Below are 20,751 nucleotides of genomic sequence, written 5' to 3' on the forward strand. Positions count from 1 at the left end.
GTTTAGTGTTTATTAGAACTTTTTAAAAAAAATGAATGGAAATTACAGAATTCCCATATGCCCCTCACACCTCACCTCTTAGTTTCTCCTGTATTAATACCTTGCTTTACTATGCATATTTGTTATCTTTGATGTCAGTATTGCCACTCTATGATTAACTAAAGTTGATTTTTCTCTGTGTCGTACGTTCTTTGTACAAGTGACCAATGTGTCTGTCCCTGCTGTAGCGTTCAAAAATAGCTTTTTGTTTTTGTTTTATTTTTACAGACTGCATTTTGATAGCTTTGTTGTCCTAAAAATCCCCTGTGCTCTACCTATTAATCCTTCCCTTCTTATTCCATTTCACGGGTAAGCACTGATCTTTTTACTGTCTGCATAGTTTTTCTTTGAAAATGCCATGTTGTTGAAATTCATCTGTGGTGTTTGATTGTTTTCAGTGCTGGGGATTGAACCCAGGGCCTGATGCATGCAAGCACTCTACTACTAGGCTACACCTCCAGTCCCTCAGTTATAGTTTCTAATTGTTTGGGTCTAGCTGGGTTTATTTTTGTATGTATGTTATGTAAACAGTCAATATAAGGTTTGGTAACTTGTTACCATTTTAGTCATTTAAGACTTATAACCAGGGCTGGGATGTAGTTCAGTGATAAGAGTGCTTGCCAAGCATGCATGAGGCTCTGGCTTCTATCCCCAGGACCACTAGTGGAGTGGGGAGTCGGGGGAGTGTTATAACCAAAAAACCAATAGGGGTTGAGCATGTAGCTTAGAGAGCACCTTTACCAAGTACAAGACCCTGGATTCAATCCCCAGCACCCAAAATAAATAAATAACAGTGAATCACACAGTAATACGTTTTTGGTACAGTGGTTTGAAATAATCAGGTGATTTTTCTATTGCAGGGTGGAAGATGTCTATGGATGTGACGTTTCTTGGGACCGGTGGCAGCATATCCATCCCCTACTCGGGGTGCCTCTGCTGTGGTCTTTCGGTGTGAGGGGTGAATGCTGGCTCTTTGACTGTGGAGAGGGGACACAGACACAGCTTATGAAAAGCCAACTGAAGGCAGGTTAGTATGCAGTCAGTATCTCATTAAGATTATTTTTTGTTCTGCTTCATTATTTTAGTTCTCATTGGGCCTGTTGTTCAGAAATAGCCCTGATGGTTGCAGTCCTACTTCAGTGCTGGAACTCTGGCAAGACTTGGGAGGCCCCCAGGCACCCTGCCATTCCCACTGAATTTCTTGTACTTGTTTATTTGCCTTTCATTCACTGTATAAATGTCAAGAGCAAGAATTTTGTAGGCTTGGGAGGTGCAAGATGAGAGGGCTACCTGGACATATTGGGTGGACACTGCCCTAGCAGTGGACATACTTCTCCACCAGGAGATAGTTGTCACGAGAGAATGCAAAGGCAGTAGGTGTTCAGAGGAGGAAGATGCTCTCAGAGGCTTTCTGACTCTCCTGGGTTAAGTAGTCCCTCCCTCACCCCATTCTGTTATTTCATCCTCTTTTAATTATCTTCTTAGCATCATCAGTATCTGGAATTAAGTTATTTAAATAGTTTTTTTCTGTGTTCTTTATATCCCTGTATGATAAACTAAGTTCACTAATCACTTATGTACCTAGTAGATGCCCAATAAATATCTGTTCAGTTTGTGAATGGGTAAGACATTCAGCACTCTGCTTCTCATTTTTTAGGTCTTGATAAATAGCTACTGCAGTAATTCCCACAACTCATACAAGGCGTGGTACTTGATGACAAAAGGAAAGAGCCTTCTAGTGACCCAGGATCTTTTGGCCTAGTGACAGAAATGGACACACAGACAGTCATCAGCCATGTAATTATAATAAGTAGAATAATGGAGGTATTGTCCAAATACTTTGGGGGGTACTAAATGTGGAAGAGCACATGCTTAGCATGTAGGAGGCTCTTAGTTCAATTCCTAGCACAAAAAACCAACAGAATAAAATAAAATGATCATAAAATTATTATTCAAAGTATTACAGCTGGGCACACAGGTGCATGCCTATAATCTCAGCAACTTGAGAGACTGAGGCAGAAGTATTGTAAGGTTGAGACCAATCTTAGAAATTTAGCAAGACTGGGTTTCAAAAGAAGAAATAAGGACTGGGGATATAGCTCAGTTGGTATAGTGCTTGCCTTGCATGCACAAGGCCCTGGGTTCAATCTCCAGCACCACAAAAAAAAAAAAAAAAGAAGAAGGAAAAAGGGTTGGGATTGTAGCTCATTGGTAGGGCACCCCTAAGTTAATTCCTCAGTACTGGAGGATAAAAGGATTATAAAACCATGTTTTTAACATGATTATAAAAATTTAAAAGGGGTTGGGGATATAGCTCAACGGTGGAATATGTGCTTAGCATGTGTGAGGCCCTGGGTTCAATCCCCAGCACCAGAAAGTAAATAAATAAAATTATTTATGTAAATCATTTTAAAATAATTATAAGTGTATAAATATGCTAATTGTAGAAGTTTAAATAAAACAAAGTGTAAAGAAGAGAAACCCAAGCCCCTTTCCCATAGGTAAATTTTCTATACAGAGAGATTGTAATGGTATGGGTGTATTTGTGTATATGTGTGTGTAGTTTTGTATGAGTGGAATCACACTGTACTTTGCATAACCTGTTTTTTTTTTTGTTTGTTTGTTTTTTTAGCTGAGCAACAGGTACATGCAATATGTTGCAGACCTTGTCCTATGAAAATGAGTGACTTTAATTGCCCTAAGAATCATTATTTCAGAGGATGCTTAGTATCATTGTTTTCTGAGGATGCTCTGTATTCCACCTCTCTCTGGGCAGTATTTCTCCATCACTTCCTTGTTCTCAAATGAAAGGAAATGCATGTGTTCTTCATTTGATAGTTTCCTCATACCTTTGATAATTGTGGTTGCTGTTATTTTTCCTTCTAAAATCAAGTTTCTTGAAAAATGAAATGTTTGTCTTCCCTGAAATTGTGATAACCGTGGGAACCAATTTTCCACTTAGTCAATTTGCCTTGCTTGCTTTGGGTTATGGGCTGTTTTGGCATTCTACTCTGGCTTTGTTTTGGAGTAGATCAGGAGAGGACCCAGAATATCTGATGTTGACAGTTTTGAGGCCAGCGTGTGATCTGGGTTTAGCTGCCTGTCGTCCTTGTGTCTGTATAGTCTTCAGGTCACTCTTGGAGGTGGCTTGGCAGCCTAGATAGGTCTTTGAGGGAAATGAAAGGATTCTTGAAGTCAGAAACAGTGAAAACAAGGACTAAAAAGAGAAAAGAGCATGTTGAAATTTCTAGTGAGAGAGTGCCTCCGGGGGTTTCTCATGGTCCAAAATCAACCTCTGCCCAATCCATTGTTCTCTGCCACTGCAGCCTGGGTTGGGAGGAGTCACTCTGGGAAGACTGGCTTGGAGAACATTTGCTGTCATAGCACAAATCGCATTGCAATAAACAGTTCCTGTTCTTTTATGGTATCAATAAAAGATCCTGTACTTTTATGGTATCAAATGTTTAAAATAGGTGGGTCTTGAGGTAGGCCCAAAAGCCTGTTATACTGGAAATGTGCTAGTTGTGATTGTTACTTCAAAATGCCTGTGGTGCACCTCAGAAAATGCTGATGTGGCATCTTGCCACATACCAGCAGTAAATTCAGTTTACCATTGGCTAAATCAAGTTATAACCTAACCAGTAGTGCACTGAAAAAGCTAATGTATTAGCTCAAAAAACAAGAGATGGGTCCAAGATATGGGTCCAGGGGATCTGTTCTCCAGTCTGCATTGTGGCATCTGTTGCCCACCTCCTTCCTCTGTTTCTCACCCAGTTCCTCTTCTTTCCCCGCCTCCCGTCTTCTCCCTGCTTCCTCACTCCCTGTCCCTTTTCCTCCTTCCCCTACAACCTCACAGGCAGGCTCTGACTTGGTTGGCTAATCCCTGTCCAGTGTAGAGTCCTTAAAAGGCAGTTTTGGGTTCAGGCACTGGCCCAACCATTTGGAGTCAGTGGAACATTTTGTTTTGTTGGAAATACACATTCTCTGTTCCAGAGGGGGCAGTAGGGGGCAATGTGACTGCCAAATGCTTTTGACACTCAGGCCCATCTAGTTAAGTGAATTATTTTGATACACATTTACATTTCATTATTTTTAAATGAGAAATTATATAGAGGAAATACTGTAAAACTTATGTAATTTGAAAATGTTTTATGAAAAACAAGTTCTATCTTACTTAAAAATCATCCAGTGAAATAAAGACTATCTTACTTCAGGAATCATGTTGCAAGATGTAAAGGAATAAGCATAAGATGGTAAATAAAACTTCTAAATTTAACTTCCTGATTTTATGTAAGTTTGTTTCAAATAGCTTTGTCTGAGGTCTTATTTCCAAATATATTTCTTTGTCTCAATCAAAAGGGAGAATTACCAAGATCTTCATCACACATCTTCATGGGGACCATTTCTTTGGCCTTCCCGGCCTCCTCTGCACAATCAGCCTGCAGAGTGGCTCTGTGGTCACCAAACAGCCAATTGAAATCTATGGCCCTGTAGGGCTTCGGGACTTTATCTGGCGAACCATGGAGCTCTCTCACACAGAGTTGGTGTTCCCTTATGTGGTCCATGAGTTGGTGCCCACAGAAGACCAGTGTCCTACAGAAGTACTAAAAGAATCTTCACATGTGGATAAAGCAACAGAGAGCTCCACCTCTCCCAAAGAGGGACAAGGAAGAACTATCCTATTAGACTCAGAAGAAAACTCATACCTTCTTGTTGATGATGAACAGTTTGTTGTAAAAGCATTTCGCCTCTTTCACAGAATTCCCTCCTTTGGATTTTCAGTTGTAGAAAAGAAACGTCCAGGTAAACTCAATGCACAGAAGTTGAAAGACCTTGGTAAGTGGTTTGTTTTGCCGTTTTTTTTTCCCCCTTTCTTTATCAATTGAACTGTTTTAACTGAAGCCATTAGAAGTATCATATTACCTTTCTTTCCTGTATCTAAGACCTGAAACTGACATTTTCTGTATTCATTTCCTTTGCCCAAAGTTTATTTATTAAGGAAAATCCTTGGGGCCATAAGATTTTATTCAGAACAAAAGTTAAATATATAGTATATTTGAATCCTTCTCTCTTCAACTTCCTGGATCCACATTCCTTTGTTTTTTGTTTTATTTTGGTACTAAAGATTGAACCCAGAGTTGCTTTACCACTGAGCTATATCCCCAGTCCCTTTTTTTTTTTTATTTTGAGACAGGGTCTGCTAAGTTCTAAGGTCTGCCTTTAACTTGTGGTCCCCTTGCCTTAGCCTCCTGAGTTGCTGGGATTATAGGGATACCCTACCATGCCTGACTGGATCCACATTCTTCATCTGTCTTGTACTGTCTTAGTTGGCATGGTAGTGGTGGTGATGGTGATGGTTTTAGGTCTCTTGTCTTCAGTTTTGCTTTTTTTTTTTTTTTTTGCGGGGGGAAGGTAGCACTGGGGCCCTCTCATATGGTAGGCAAATGCTGTGCACTGTACCACTGAGCTATACTCCGAACCCTCCTGGCTTCCTTCTGAAGTCTGTTTTCAGTGACATCTTTGATCTGAGAATTTTTTCCTAGGTTCTTAAGGTTACAACCTAAATTACAACAAAGTACTTCCAGGGCTTCCTGCTCAATCTACTTTGTCTACTCATTCAACCTTGATTAATTTGGTGTTTAGCACATTGCATCTCAACCAGTTTTACATGCCAGGGTTTGTCGCAGTGGGAAGGAAGCACACCAAGATGGTCTTAGGGCCCATTGAAGGCTTCACACCTCCTCCATGCTAGCCCTCATGCAGGAAGGGATCCTTAGTACCTCTTACAGAGCAGAGACCCAGCGCATTCTGCCTCCATTTCTGCCTTTCTTGGCATGATGTGACCATGCCTATAAAAAGCATAGTGATATTTTTTATATTTGTCTCTTTACATATACAGTCTCTTCCCCAATCAAAACAAGATGCTACATAATGAGAAAAATGACTTAGACCAAAGGTATTTTATTATCTGAAAGCCTATGGAAACTGTTACTTTTGGAAATTTTAAACATGATCTGTGTTGCAATTAGTTATTGCTATCATGATACTTGTTTGTAAGTACTTGTCCAGAATGATGTTCAGGTGTTATTCTAGATTAATGTGAGATTTAAGCCCAGGTTGGTAAATGTAGGACTTCCCAACCTATGAAGAAGATTGTGTGCAGTTATCTAAAATGCTCATTGATCTTGTGATCCAAACAGTCCTATCTAACAAATTTTTTTTATGTTAGTTTGTAGGTATCTGTCTTGACTAGCATTGATTATGTTATTATTTAGATGTACTCTTTTAATTTTACCCAAAGATGAACTTATTAAATAAAATACTCTCAAAAGCTATTATTCATATGCAGGGCAGAGAATCAAAACTGTCATCTTGACTATTATAAGGTCTTAGAGGGACTTAGGGACTTAAAAGTCATCTGATACATGTGCGTGGAAAGTGTTTTAAGTGTAAAGACACTGTGTTAGTAGTCAACACCGAACTTTTAAAATGTACATATATTCTAGTTTCCACAAGTAATAAAACATTTATAATAATTATGAAAGAATTGGATGCCTTTTCCATCTTCTATTTGCTATGCTATTAAAATAGACTCTTTTAAACAGTCAAAAATTCCATATCCATGATGTAACATTGCTGCCTTCATCACTAGGTGTTCCACCAGGTCCTGCCTATGGGAAGCTGAAAAATGGAATCTCTGTTGTTTTGGAAAATGGGGTTACAATTTCTCCCCAAGATGTCTTAAAAAAGCCTGTTGTTGGAAGAAAAATATGCATATTGGGTGACTGTTCTGGGGTTGTAGGAGATGGAGGAGTGAAACTGTGCTTTGAAGCAGACCTGTTGATCCACGAGGCAACTCTCGATGACACCCAGATGGACAAAGCAAAGGAGCACGGCCACAGCACACCTCAGATGGCAGCAACATTTGCAAAGTTGTGCCAGGCAAAGAGGCTGGTTCTGACTCACTTCAGTCAGAGGTACAAACCAGTTGCCTTGGCCAGAGAAGGAGAAACAGATGGCATTGCAGAACTGAAAAAGCAAGCAGAATCGGTATTAGATCTCCAAGAAGTGACTCTAGCAGAAGATTTTATGGTGATTGGCATTCCAATCAAGAAATGAAACAGGTATTCATATTGACATGTCTGTGAATGTTACTGAACCTACAGTCCAGATTTTTTTTTTTCTTTTGTTTTTGGTCTGAAATTATTTTGGCCCTGATAATCCTAAAAAGGATGGAGCTGCATCATTGAACTGACTCATTAGTGAGAGGGAGCAAGCTTTTTGATAATAAATCATTTTTAAAAGAAGTAAAAACCACCCAGCATCATTCTTAAAATGCATATTTGACAAAAAGATAGATTTTTCAGGTATCTTCTCATTTTATGGCTACTGTCACAGATGTAAACCATACTCCATGCAGTCCTGGGCTTAACTTCTACCCAGCTTTCTTGCTGTTATTGGCAAAGTACACTGAACTCAGCCCTCTGGGCTAGAAATGGTATTTTGGCAATTTGTATTGAATCTTTTCATATTATTAACAGAAGAGAAAGAGCGAGTCACGAGACATTGTACATGCAATATTAACAATAGCATGCAATGATTTTCTGGAATATTGAATTCAGGACTAGGCTAAGTGATTATGTTAGTGTTTTATTGAACTTTTTGTTTTGCTCTTAGCCCACAATTCTCATCTGAGTACTGTCCGAGGAATTTGGAAATTGTGGGAATGTTTTCTTGTCACAATGACTGAGGGGTGGTAGTGGTAATATTACTGGTATTTAATCCGCAGGGGTCAGGAATGCTAGATGTCTGCAGAGTTTGGGTTAGTCCTATAGAATACAGAATTAACTCACCCCAAAATGCAAATTGCAGACCTGTTGAATTATACAGCAAGTTAAAATTTATACTTCCAATTTGAATATGCTTTACCAAAATTAGTGACATATTGAGTTGGATTACTATGTAAGTTGAATCCAACAACAGATCCTGAAGGTTGAAGAGTATGTCAGAATTGGAATGCTGTATCAAAAAATTTTTTGAAAGAACTGAGCCATCAAGTGAAGCTTATGAATCTGGAGGTAAAAAGTCATATTTATTACTGAGGTTTAATTTACATGTTCCCATTAATAATTCTTTGAGCACAACCTTAATAAATGTTCTTTTAGAATAGCTTTTCCTTATGAGCTTATGTTCTGTGGAAAATTAATACAGAATGCTGATTCATTCAAAAGGGCTCCCTAATCAAATCAGTTTGGGGAATGCTTTATGATATATGTCCCCTCTGGAACTGGGCTTGTGCCCATCAACCTATTAAAACAGTATTGCTTGGAATAATTATAAACCAGGTTTGGTGCCAGAAAGACCTGATTTCAGAATCCCATTTTGTACTTTATGTAGTACCTCTGTGTAGTCTGGAGCAGATTATTTATTGTCTCTTAACTTTTTGAACTTGTTTATCTCCAAAATGTTGATGGGGTGGAGGGCTTGCTTGATAGGATTGTTGTGAAGATTAAGTGAGACAGTGCAGGTCAGGAGCATATTGGGTAAAGGTATTGAGTCCTGCAGTAGAGGGCTGTCAAGTCTTTTTGAACCCTTTCTCAATGCTGTCTATTACATCACAAGAACCTAGAGAGCTGTATACCACAAACTTAGAAACATTGTCAGAGTGTGTTCTCTTAAAATTCTTTGTGTGTTCTCTTAAGTTTCTTTGGTCAAAAATTTTGACTCCTGGATGGTTGTGGAGACGGCACAGTAGTGGTGATCAAGAGAGCTGTGCTTAAATTCTCAGGCTTCTCTAGAATGGCTGGATTCTGTCTGACTAGACTTTTTGTCCCGAAAGTGCCCAGATTTGATTAGATAAAGTATGTCTTTGTTTCCAAACTCATTTTAAGCAAGCATTAATTAGACACCCACTGTGTGCCCAAACCTGTACACAGGGAATGGCTGTGACTAGTACCTCCAATGCATGGAGCCCTTAAGGGTAGAGACTATGTCCTGGTCACCTCTACATTCTTAGAAATGCCTACCCACAGTAAGCACTCAGAAATGTTTTCTGAATGAAAAGAAACCTTGATGTCTCAAGAGTGCTCACTTCAGAATGTACTAATGTGCCTAGGTCATCTCATTACTGTACTTGTCAGGAACTTAAACTGCCTGGTAGGCAGTGCCCCTTTCACTGAGTAGTGAACAAGTGCCAAGTTTTATTGTGTTGGGTGTACATAAATGAGTACAAAAGAGACACATTTATGGCCCTGAGCTCATAATCTAAGGGTTGATAAGTAAACAAAAGTAAATATCTGGTTCCTTTAGATGTTCTCATCTTGTAGCCTGGTACTTAGTTTTGCTGCTTCCGGGCTTTACTTGGTAGCTGACTTGAGCCATGCTCTCAGACTCAGGCTTTATAAATATATGTGGACTGAGCCCTCCAATGGCAAGGAAAGAAATTGAGATGTTGGGGCAGTATCAGTCCATGGTGAGAATTTCTTTCTAGATCCTCTTTTGGCCTTGATTTGTTTTTAATGCTAGGAGAGTTCTAAGAATTTGTGGAGCTAGAATTAAGAATGAAGCTTATGTTAGACTTCTCAGAACCTGTAATCTACTCCTGGTGATATATGACTAAGAGGAAAGGGGAGGGGTAATTATGTGCACTGTGCCTCCAAGCTTATTTGATCACTGAACCCTCTTTTAGCCAAGGAACATCTTGGGATATTGAGAAATACTATTCCTTATTACTTCTAAAATGATTATGTAAGTTTTACCAGCTTAATTTATGGAAGTAATGATTTCCATATCTGTACTTGGTATACTGCTTTCTTTGTCGTAAATTGACTTTCAATTGCCAGGAATTCATAGATACCTGCCTATTTTAGGTTAAAAAAAAATGCACTTTCTAGTTCTCAGAAGTTGTTTAGACTTGTCCAAATGGAACCTAAATCAACTGTTGCTAATACTCATGCCTCATTAATGTGCTTTGAATAACTTTGCATCATAAAAGCAGTGTTTGCTCCATTAAGAATTGTTTATTAAGATTCAAGAAAGGAAGGCAATTATTCATAATTCCATTGCTCAGAGCTAGTGCTTTGGGTCCAGGGGTCTCAAACTGAGGTGTGAGTAGACAGAGATCCTTAAGCTCTGCTTCCAAGGCCTAAGTCAATAGTTTCCCTATGGAACCTGAGAATTTCTGTTTTTAGTAGGTCCCTCTGGCGATTCTGAAGTATGTGGGTAGTGGACCGGCCTAGGAGAAAAAAAATTGTCTTATTTCTATGTCCTTAAGTTGGAGTGTGTATCGATATTTTATGCTTATACATATGTTTGCATATGTATGTATATTATATACATGTATACATGCATATTTTTACATATAGGCTGACCTTTGTTTTTCTCATGAGCATTTTCCCATAGTATTAAGTATTCTCTGAAAGCATGAATTTAGTAATTTTATAGAATTACATTCTACAGATCTAGTAACATTTAACTATTTTTCTATTATGGTACATAAAGATTGTTTTCCATGATTATAAATAATAATACCATGAATGTTCTTATGCATAAATCTTTGTATTTCTGAGTATTTCCTTCCTTGGAATTGATTTCTGTGAGTTCAAAACATCTGGCTTAGGTTTTTAGGCCCTAAGAATCACCTGCTTGTTTTCGTGCTCATTCACACACCTGCTTTCCCTGCTTTGTTGATAGATCACATGGCTTATCATTGACTATCCCACGAAGATTATTTTTGCCCTCCTAGCACAAATAACTTTGTTATGTCTTTTAACTAGCACATATAATTCAATTGTGATTTTCTTAAATATTCTTAAGCCAATTCAAGATTTGGTAGTTTTACTTTAATAAAAGGATAAAAATCCTTATTGCTTCAGGAACATTCATGAAAAATGTACAGTGATGGTACTTTTGTTCTCACAAAGATATAAATTTATAGTGAATTACACTGGGTCTATCTTTACTGATTGATGGATTTTTCAGGTAATGAATGAGTTAGTGTTTTTATTAACGTGAACATGCTAAAAAGGAAGTGCTGATCATGGCTTTGAATGTTACTTCTTGACAAGGTAAGAATAGATTTGGGGTGGGGTAGGGTAATAGAGTGAAATTTTTTTCTTCCCTCATAGGAAGTAATAGTGTTTAAAACTGAAAAACAAATAGCACTTTAAGCATATTATGTTTTAAAAAGCAAGGGGAAGGACTGGGAATGTACTTTAGGATGCACAAGACCCTGGGTTTGATTCCCAGCACTTCCCCTGCTCCCCCTCCAAAAAAAAAAAAAAAAGGCAAGAGGAGGGGTAGAGAATACCAGATTACCAGATGACTAGTTAAGAGAAAGTGGAGAAGGGCTTTTTTCTTTTTTCCTGGACCAAACTCAGGACCTTGCAAGGCAAGTGCTCCTCCACTGAGCTAAATCCCTAACCCTTAAGAGGAAGGGCTTTTTAAAGGAAGGAAAGGCCATGCACAGTGGCGCATGTAATCCCAATGACTCTGGAGACTGAGGCAGGAGGATCGCAAGTTCAAGGCCAGCCTCAGCAACTTAGAGAGGCTCTAAGCAACTTAGCAAGACTCTGTCTCAAAAAATAAAAGGGTTGGGGATATGGCTCAGTGGTTAACTCTTCCCCTGGGTTGAATCCCCTGTATAAAAAAAATAAATTAAAAAAAAAAAATGAAGAAGAAAGGGGTTTGAGGAGGGCTGGACTGCTATTTTTCATAAGGCTTATGGTACTAGTGCTATTGGATGTTTTGAATTATTTGTATATATTCATTTACTGTAAAAATTGCATTAAAACACACATGTAAGATGCTGCTCTGAATAATCATATCAATAATCATTGCTTGTCTTGATATGGGCGCTCCAGGCAGTTGACAGTTCCTCTCAAGTGTTTGTAATATTCCAATCCATTCATTCTGCAGCCAGAATGACTTTTTTCAAAATGCAGATTTGAGCCACCTCACTTTCCCCTGCTTGAAACTTGTTAATGGTCTTGCCTTACCCACCTTTACAACTTACTCCACTGTGCTGCCCATGTTTGCAGCCCCAGCCACATGAGCCTTCTTTTAGTCTTTTGTCAGAGCTTTCTTTTGCATGACCTACTTCCTCAGCCAGAATGCTCTTTCCCTTCTTCCTAAGATGACTTTTACTGGGTCTTCAGATCAGTAAAACTCTGTGTCATAGCCTTATAGAAAGCTTGCCAGGCCCTCTACTAGGTAACATATTACTCTCACAGCACTTGTGTCTATGAGTATTTGACTGATGTTTCTCTTTCTCACCAGCTTTGTAATTCTCACAAGAGCAGAACTGTGTCTGATTGTGTTTCCCTTTGTGCCTAGCTCAGTGCCTGGAACATATTAGGCACTCAATAAATGGTGTTGATTGGTTCAAATTTCCTTGTCATTCTGTTATTCTATTAATATGCACTACCTAGGGTTTTCTCCTGATTAATATTAAAAACAAACAAAATCCACATCCCTAATCTCTGAACTAAAACTGAGGAGGAGGAAAATGGTTGCCTGTGACTTTATGGAGCAAATCCTTATAGTTTTTTTTAAAACTCTAGCTCGATGTTCTAAGATATATAGATAGAAACCTAGAGCTAGGGAAAGATTGGGAAAATGTTTTTCTGCCTAAGAAGTTGGATGTTGACTTTTGTTATGAATTGGGATATCAAAGCAAAGGTAAGTAAGGAGAGGAGAGATCTGGGCCACAGGAATCTGGAGCCTCACGTGAGTAGAAGTGTGGGAGAATCTTTGCACAAATTCGATTTTATGCTGGCCCTGCTGCTGGAAAGTAAATCCCCATTCCTCATACTTTCTCTGAAGTCTGCTGGGCACCTGATTTGGGACCCCTCCCCAAACCTGAACATCACCAAATGAGAATAACTTCTGAATTCCATGGCTGGGTTGATCTGAGGGCACAGACAGCAGGAGGGAAGAGTTGATAATTCTTAAAGAAATACAGTTCACAGGAACTGGAGCTAGAGGTGACCAAGGAACCCAGACATTTTCAGGAAATCAGTAAGAGGGCATTGACCTTTCTATCACCCATGGAATGAAGCGGGTAGAGTTGAACCAATTCATGTACATCGTTTTTTGTTTTTTGTTTTTTGTTTTTTTGTTTTTTTTGGTAGTAGGGTTTGAATCCAGTGGTGCTTTATTACTGACCTACAACCCCAACCTTTTTTTTTTTTTTTAATATTGAAACAGGGTCTTACTAAGTTGCTTAGGGCCTTGCTAAGTTGCTAAGCCTGGCCTTAAACTTGTGAGCCTCCTGTGCCTCCCAAGTGGCTGAGATTATAGGCATGTGCCATCTCGCCCAGCTCATGTTCATTCTGAAGGACAAAATAACTCTAAGTGACACAGATCTTTTGTGTCTTTGGCATATTCCAAGGGTTAAAATTCTGTTGTATTCAGGAAGTTGGGGGAGGGGTTACTAAGTTTATCCAAAGTAAAAAATATTTCCACCCCTAAATAAAGCTCACTGAGAAACGCTGCTGCTCAGATGTCAGGATGCTAATTATACACTCAGTAGACATGGCAGGTACAAAGCTTAAATTCGCCCATGAAAAGTAAAAGCAGAAAGGCGAAGGATTGAGGTTTTCAGCTGTATAAATCCCCCTTTAACTGCCAGAAAATTCAGGCAAGCTCAGGCAGAGCTAAGCAACATTTAGTTCAGTGTCACCAAATGAAACTGAAGTTGTCTAGGTTGTTTTCTACATTGTTGTGGCTTCCAAGGATGATAGGCTTGTCTGACCATATCTCTGTCACATATTTTGGACTGGAGCTGACCTTGTAGGAGTACCCAGGTCTGGGGATGCAACCCGAGTGCTGACGCTAAGTGACTTTGTCAACCAGCAAACAGCCTAGAACATGATCTGTTTCCTCCCCATACGCCATCCTAATGGGCAGTGCAGCCTAGGGCAGTGATCTTCAAACTTGCATATGTGCAAAGACTTTTCTAAGGATACACAGACATACTATCATATGAAATATCTCCTAAAATTGATCTTCCTGAGAACTAGTGTAGTCAGTGTCTTGCTGATACTATTAGGCAGTGTTCCAGAGTAGAAAAAAAAAAAATGGAATGATTAGGTAACAAACTCTCTTGCAACTTAGTTTCTAATTTGTTGTTTTGAACAAAATAGAGGAATTTGTTCAATGATAGATGTTTTTAAATTTTTTGCAGGGGAAGAGGGTACTGGAAAATGAATATGTAATGATAGATTTTTTTTAAATAACTTTATTCAGTTACAATTCACATAACCATACAACTCAATGATTTATTGTACATTCATAGAGTTGTACAACTATCACCACTAATAATTTTAGAATGTTTTTATTATCCCCCAAAGAATCCCATGCTCTTTGGCTCCATTCTCCCCCTAGCCCAAGGCAACCACTAATCTGCTCTTTGTCTCCATAGATTTGTCTATTCTGGACATTTCATGTAAATGGGATTGAGCAACATATAAGCTGGTCCTTTGTGACTGGTCTCTTTTACTTACTAGAATGTTTACAAGATGTATGCATGTCGTATCAGTACTTTTTTTTTATGACCAAATAATGTTTTATTGTGTGGATATACTATATTTTATTTATCCATTCATCTGTTGGCATCAATTTATTCATTGATAGATTATTAAAAGTATTTTCTTTAAAATATCTATACCAGAGCTGGGCATGATGGCACACACCTGTAATCCCAGCAACTTGAGAGTGAGGCAGGAGGATCACAAGTTCAAAGCGAGACTTAGCAACTTAGTGAGGCCCTAAGCAATTTAGCAAGACCCTGTTTCTAAATAAAATATAAAAAAGGGCTATGGATGTGGTTCAGTGGTTAAGGGCCCCTGGGTTCAATACCCAGTACCAAAAACAAACAAAACCCCCCAAAACAAAAAAGCACAACTTAGGCACAATAATAACATAACTATAATACCAATAGCTTGGGAGGCTGAGGCAGAAGGATTTCTTAAGTCCAGGAATTCAAAGCCAGCCTGGGTTAAAAAACACAATTTGCCAGAACTGACACAAGAAGAAAAAAATAGTATTAAAATGTTCCACTAAATAACTGAATTTGTAATTAATAACCTTCTTTAAAAAAAAAAAAAAAAGGCCAGATATATTGCCACACCTATAATCCCAGCATCTTGGGAGGCTGAGGCAGGATGATCACAAATTCAAGGTCAGCCGGGACAACTTAGACTGTGTCTCAAAATAAAAAAATAAAAAGGGCTGGGGATGCAGCTCAGTCATACAGTGCCCCGGGTTCAATTCCAGGTATTGCATAAATAAATAAATAAATAAATTCCCCATGCCTCAATTAATAAATCATTGTAAGCAATTCAATTAAGGAAAAAAAAAACATACCTTTTACAGATACTTACATGAAGTAGAAAAAAAGGGAGAATGATCCAACTCATGAGGTCATCATAACCTTCATGACAAAAGTTGAGGACATTAAAAGAAAGAAAAATTGGGGTTGGGGTTGTGGCTCAGTGGTAGAGGGTTTGCCTAGCATGTGTGAGGCACTGGGTTTGATTCTCAGTACCGCATATAAATAAATGAATAAAATAAATGTCCATGAACATCTAAAAAAATAAGAAAGAAAATATATAAACTAGCAACACAGTTGCTTTTTTTAAAAAAAGAAAAGTTACATACTAATCTTTCATAAATCCCTAAAGAAAATAATTAGCTAAATGAATCCAGTGACATAAATATAAAAAGAATAAGACATTTTCAAAAAGTTTATTCCAGTAGTTTATCCTAGGAATGCAAGGTTAAAATTTGAAAATCAATATTATTCACCGCATTAACAAAAAATGGGGGGAAAGTGATACAATGATCTCCACAGATATAGAACATTTTTTGATAAATCTCATACTCATTTATAATAAGAACTCTTACATTAAGAGTAAGAGGGTTTCTTCACCTTATTCTGACATATATCTGCAAAAATACAGTAAATGTTATACTTAGTAATGTTGAAATCTTTCCCCCTGAAAGCTAGGAAAGATAGGGATGCTAACTCAGCTCCACTTCTGTAGTATAGTTCTTTGAAAGTTTCAGTCAGTGCAACAAAGCAAGAAAAAACGAATGGAATGTATGGGAATTGGAAGGGAAGAAATAAAACTCATCATTGGCAGGTGATATGATTATGTACATAGAAAATCCAAAAGAACAATTAGATAACCTGTCAGGATTTAAGAAAATACATTTTTCTCAGACACCATGGCATATGCCTGTAATCCAGCTACTTGGGAGGCTGAGGCAGGAGGATTTCAAGTTTAAAGCCAGCCTGTGCAACTTAGAGAGACCCTCTCTCAAAGTAAAATTAAAAATGACTGGGAATGTAGCTCAGTGGTAGAGTGCTTGCTTTATATGCATAAGATTCTGGGTTCAATCTCTGTACTGCAAAAATAAGATAAAAATTTTATTCCTATACCTCAATAATAAACATTCAGGAAATTGCATATTTTGCAATGGTGAAAAGTATGGATCATCACCTTTAAGATGACTGGGGGGTCCACATTTTAAAAATTCTTTCAGAAGTCACATGAACAAAAAGCATGAGGGCCATTAGTGTAGTAGATGAAAACACAGATTGAAATAAGAATGTCGTGTGGCCTTGGAAAATTGCTTTCTCTCTTTTATACTTGTTTCTTCATCTGTAAAATCGCGATAGTAATAATGTTTTTATGAATAAATTATATGACAAATGATTTAATATATACAATGCACTTAAAAAGTGCTACATACAGATCAGACATTATCATTATTCAGTTTTGAATTGGGGTCTGGAGTATTCCTTCATCACTTAGATGAGTTTTAATTCATGGAGTTTTGGAAACTGCCCTCATAATGTTCCACCAGCCCAGGTTGGGGTAGGGAGTCCTTAGCTCTGGGAGGTGGGACTAGGACACATTGCTTTTTATCTGTGTTAAAGAGCACTTAAAATATGACTGGTCCAAACCAAGATGTGCTGTAAGTGCAAAATCATCACTGGATTTAAGAGACAGTATTTCAAAGACAGTAAGATAGTTTAATCACTTTTAAACATTTATTATGTGTCAAAATGATAGTTTGGACATATTAGGTTAAATAAAAATACTTTATTAAAATTGATTTCACCTGTTTTTATGGTTCTTCATATGGCTACTAGAAAATTGACAATTACGTGGGTGGCTCACATTATATTTCAACTGGACGGTGCTACTTAAGATAGTCTGTCTCAAGGCCAGAAGTCAGAGTGGTCCTTGAGAAATATAATTCAAATCATGTCACTACTCTGCTCAAAATCCTCCAATGATACTGCATCTCACTCACTATAAATCAAAATTCCCACCAAGTCTACCAGGTCTCACAGGATCAACCTTTGCCTCTCCTGCCCCATACCCTGTCTACCTACTCATGGTCAGATCTGGATTTTGGTGGACCTGAAGCTTACACCATGGGGGGAAGAGGAGATTAACGTGGGTCCTTGCTGAGGAAAACAGGGCAGATTACCAGTATAAAATTAGGTGAACCATGGAATGTTGATTTAGAATTGAGAAAATAAATCATGGTTTACTGAACTCTTCAAAGTTCAGGTCCCTTTCTGATAAGCTCTTTGGGCAATTTACCAGACGTGCTCATGAAGAAATGCTTCCAGGTTGCAACCTGGATCCCCCGCCCTATCCAGAACTCTCCACAATCTCAGGGGCCTTGACCTGGGCTGAGAAAGCCCTCAAAGCTCCCTTGGCTTTGGAGTAACATCCTTCTTCTCCCCTATTCAAACTGTACTGCCTATACTTCTCAAAATCAGGGTGTTGTGCATGTGCCCTACCACAGAGCTATACCCCTAGGCCCTCCTCACCCTTTCTTCCTCCTTGCTCTTCCACTTAGCCTCATATGGGTGCCCACCTGAGGGCATTTCCATTTGCTCTTCCTGGTCCTGACATATTCCATCCCCATTTACCCACAGAGCTCATCCTCTCCTCTTCATGCCTCTGTTCAAATGTCCCATCATCAGAGCAGCCTGGGCTGATATTCCTATAAAAGCAGCACCCCTCCTCTTTCACTTCCTGTTTGTTCTCTTTACTCTGTTTTAATTGTCTCCATAATTCTCACCACCACAAACTTATATATTTACACATCTGTTTGTTGATTATTGGTCTCTCTTCTTTAGAAAGGAAAATTCAAGAGGACAGGGACTTGTTTTTTTTTCTGATAAATATACCTAGTACCTGGAACAAGGCCTGTCCCTTGATAGACACTCAAAAACTACTCGTTGAATGAAGGAGTGAATGAATATGTGTTAAATGAAAGCCCTATTATTTTTCAATATGGAATAGACCCTTAAGGACATAATTCACATCTCTAGCCCATATTATCCAATTATTAAGAACCTACTTGGTACATGGTAGTTATTGTTTTGGGCTACCTGGCACTCTGTGTCATCCTTTCCCCTAATCCCACTTGGTAGGAGACTCCCTACCCCCAGGGATGGGCACACACTCTAGGCAAGGCCAATTGGAGTTAAGATGCTTGGTTAGAGATGAGCTGTTGACCTACCCTTGGCCATTCCATGACTTCCTTTGGATCATTCTCACTGGAGCAGGTGGAGGGTAAGGGATCTCTTGATTTGTGTCATATTATTCAGCTAGAAGGCCAAGAATTAAGGATTCAGTGTGTGTGTGTGTGTGTGTGTGTGTGTGTGTGTGTGTGTGCATGTGTGCATGCATACTTGTTTTTCCCAGTCCGAGAAAGAGAAGGACTGAAGGAAAGGGAGTCCTCATAGCTAGGAACCCAATTTCCAGAGCACCACTGCTCCCCACAGGTCTTGCTCTTCCTTCAACCCACAAGCTCCCCCAGCATTCTTCAATCCATTCCCTTCTGCTTTACCTAATGCCAGCTGGGTCCCTGTCCCTCACAATGAAAACTCCTCACAAATAGGATGCATAGGTCACTGAAGATGCAGTGATGGCCTGGAAATTCCCCTTGTCCTTAAGAAGGAAAAATGATGATACAGTACAGTACGAACACATGTAACAGACATGGGATTTGTCAGAATCCAGAGGTGTGGTGCATCCCTCATGACTTTGGTCATCTTATGTAAGTTCTTATGATTTTATATTCAAAGTAACCTAAGTATGCAATATAATATCTCCATGATCAAATAGATAAATATTGAGCATCTATCATGTACAAGGCTCACCGTAAGTGCTATGATACAGACCTGCAGAGCATTATAACTGGGGTATGTTACACTTCTAAAAAATAATAAGGAATACATAATAAGTAGGAAATGAAATCACAGGACACTGCGTTCCTTCCTATCTCTCTGTTTCTTTCTAGAAGAGTAGCATTATGATTAAGAGCATGGGCTTTGAAATCCCAACTCTGTTATGAGCCATGATTGGAGGACAAAGTCACTTAATGTCTTTGACAATATTTTCTGTATAAACTGAATAATGTAACTATTTTACAGGGTTGTTGGGAAGATTAAATGGATTGATAAGTCCTCAATAAGTATTAGCAAAGACCTCAATAAGTATTAGCAAACATTATTATGTCTAAATTATATACATTCCTCAAAAGCAGGAATGTAGCTGTGCTGACATGTACAGACCCCTTGAGATTTTTCTACTTGCTTGGCTCGGCAGTATTAATTTATTAGCAGATGTAGGTATTGTTTGCTTGCTGGTTTCTCCATCTGCTCTAAATTTATTACTAAGTAAAGACAGTTGTGGGGGTGGAGGGAATTTTAGAGATCTGTGGTTCAAATCCATTGTTTTTTTATATCTTTTGTTCAAAAGCTGTAATTCAGAGAGAGTTTTGAAGCATCTGCTGAAGACCATTTTTAGTTATGTTTTGCAGAAATTTGTAGCATCTATTTAGATTGTTATGTGCTTCCATACTTTGACTCTTCAACCATTTGCATATAGTAGTATCTTAAGTAATGCTCCAAATTTGCTGTTGCTCTATATATAGGCTTGCACAATTCCTAACTCATAATGTATGGATATTGATTAACTGGTTTATAAAAAGTCTTTCTTTCTTTCTTTCTTTCTTTCTTTCTTTCTTTCTTTTAAAGGCGATTGAATTCAGGGACACTCTATTCCTGAGCCACATCCTCAGTCAGTTTTAAATTTTATTTTAAGATAAGGTCTCACTAAGTTTGCCCAGGTTGACTTTGAACTTGCCATCCTCCTGCCTCAGCCTCCCAAGTTGTTGGGATTTTAGGTGGGATTTTAGGTGCCTCCATGCCTGGCTCTACTTTTTCAATCTTGGAAAGTAGAAAAGTCACAATCCCACAGTCCCAGGTTTAAATGAAGATATCTAAGGCTAGGGCATTATAATTTTACCTTACATTTGTAAAGGACATAATAATGCCTTGCATTTATATACTTTATTTAATTTTTACAACCAGTCAGTCAGTTAGGCAGGGGGATAGCACAAATTCCATTTTAAAGATGAAGAAATTAGAACCAAGAGGTGTTAACTGACTTGCCTACATTTACTAAATTGTGATAAATCATGATAAATCTGATATATTCAGATTTCCTGCCTGGTAGCCAAGTGCCCTTTCCACTTCATCTGTGGAAGGAAATAATAGGAATTACCATTTGCTTCCACCAAGTTTTACTCTAGAAAGAACTTGATAGTACTAACCAATGATGGTCTTAGCAAAGACCACCTTTAGCAAAGTCTATGGTAAATCCCACCTTGTAC

At 38.4% G+C, this 20,751-nt stretch overlaps 1 protein-coding gene across 1 annotated transcript; it reads left to right on the forward strand.

Moving 5' to 3' along the window:
- Nucleotides 1–907: 907 nt before the first annotated feature.
- On the forward strand, nt 908–11,508 carry Elac1 (elaC ribonuclease Z 1). The gene is given in 5 exon segments (XM_047526973.1): nt 908–940; nt 942–995; nt 997–1,066; nt 4,399–4,875; nt 6,692–11,508. Coding segments are annotated over 5 exon segments (1,101 nt in total). The 3' UTR covers nt 7,159–11,508.
- Nucleotides 11,509–20,751: the final 9,243 nt, after the last annotated feature.

This window comes from Sciurus carolinensis, chromosome 15 (genome assembly GCF_902686445.1).
Source record: "Sciurus carolinensis chromosome 15, mSciCar1.2, whole genome shotgun sequence".
NCBI classification, from domain to species: Eukaryota; Metazoa; Chordata; class Mammalia; order Rodentia; family Sciuridae; genus Sciurus; species Sciurus carolinensis.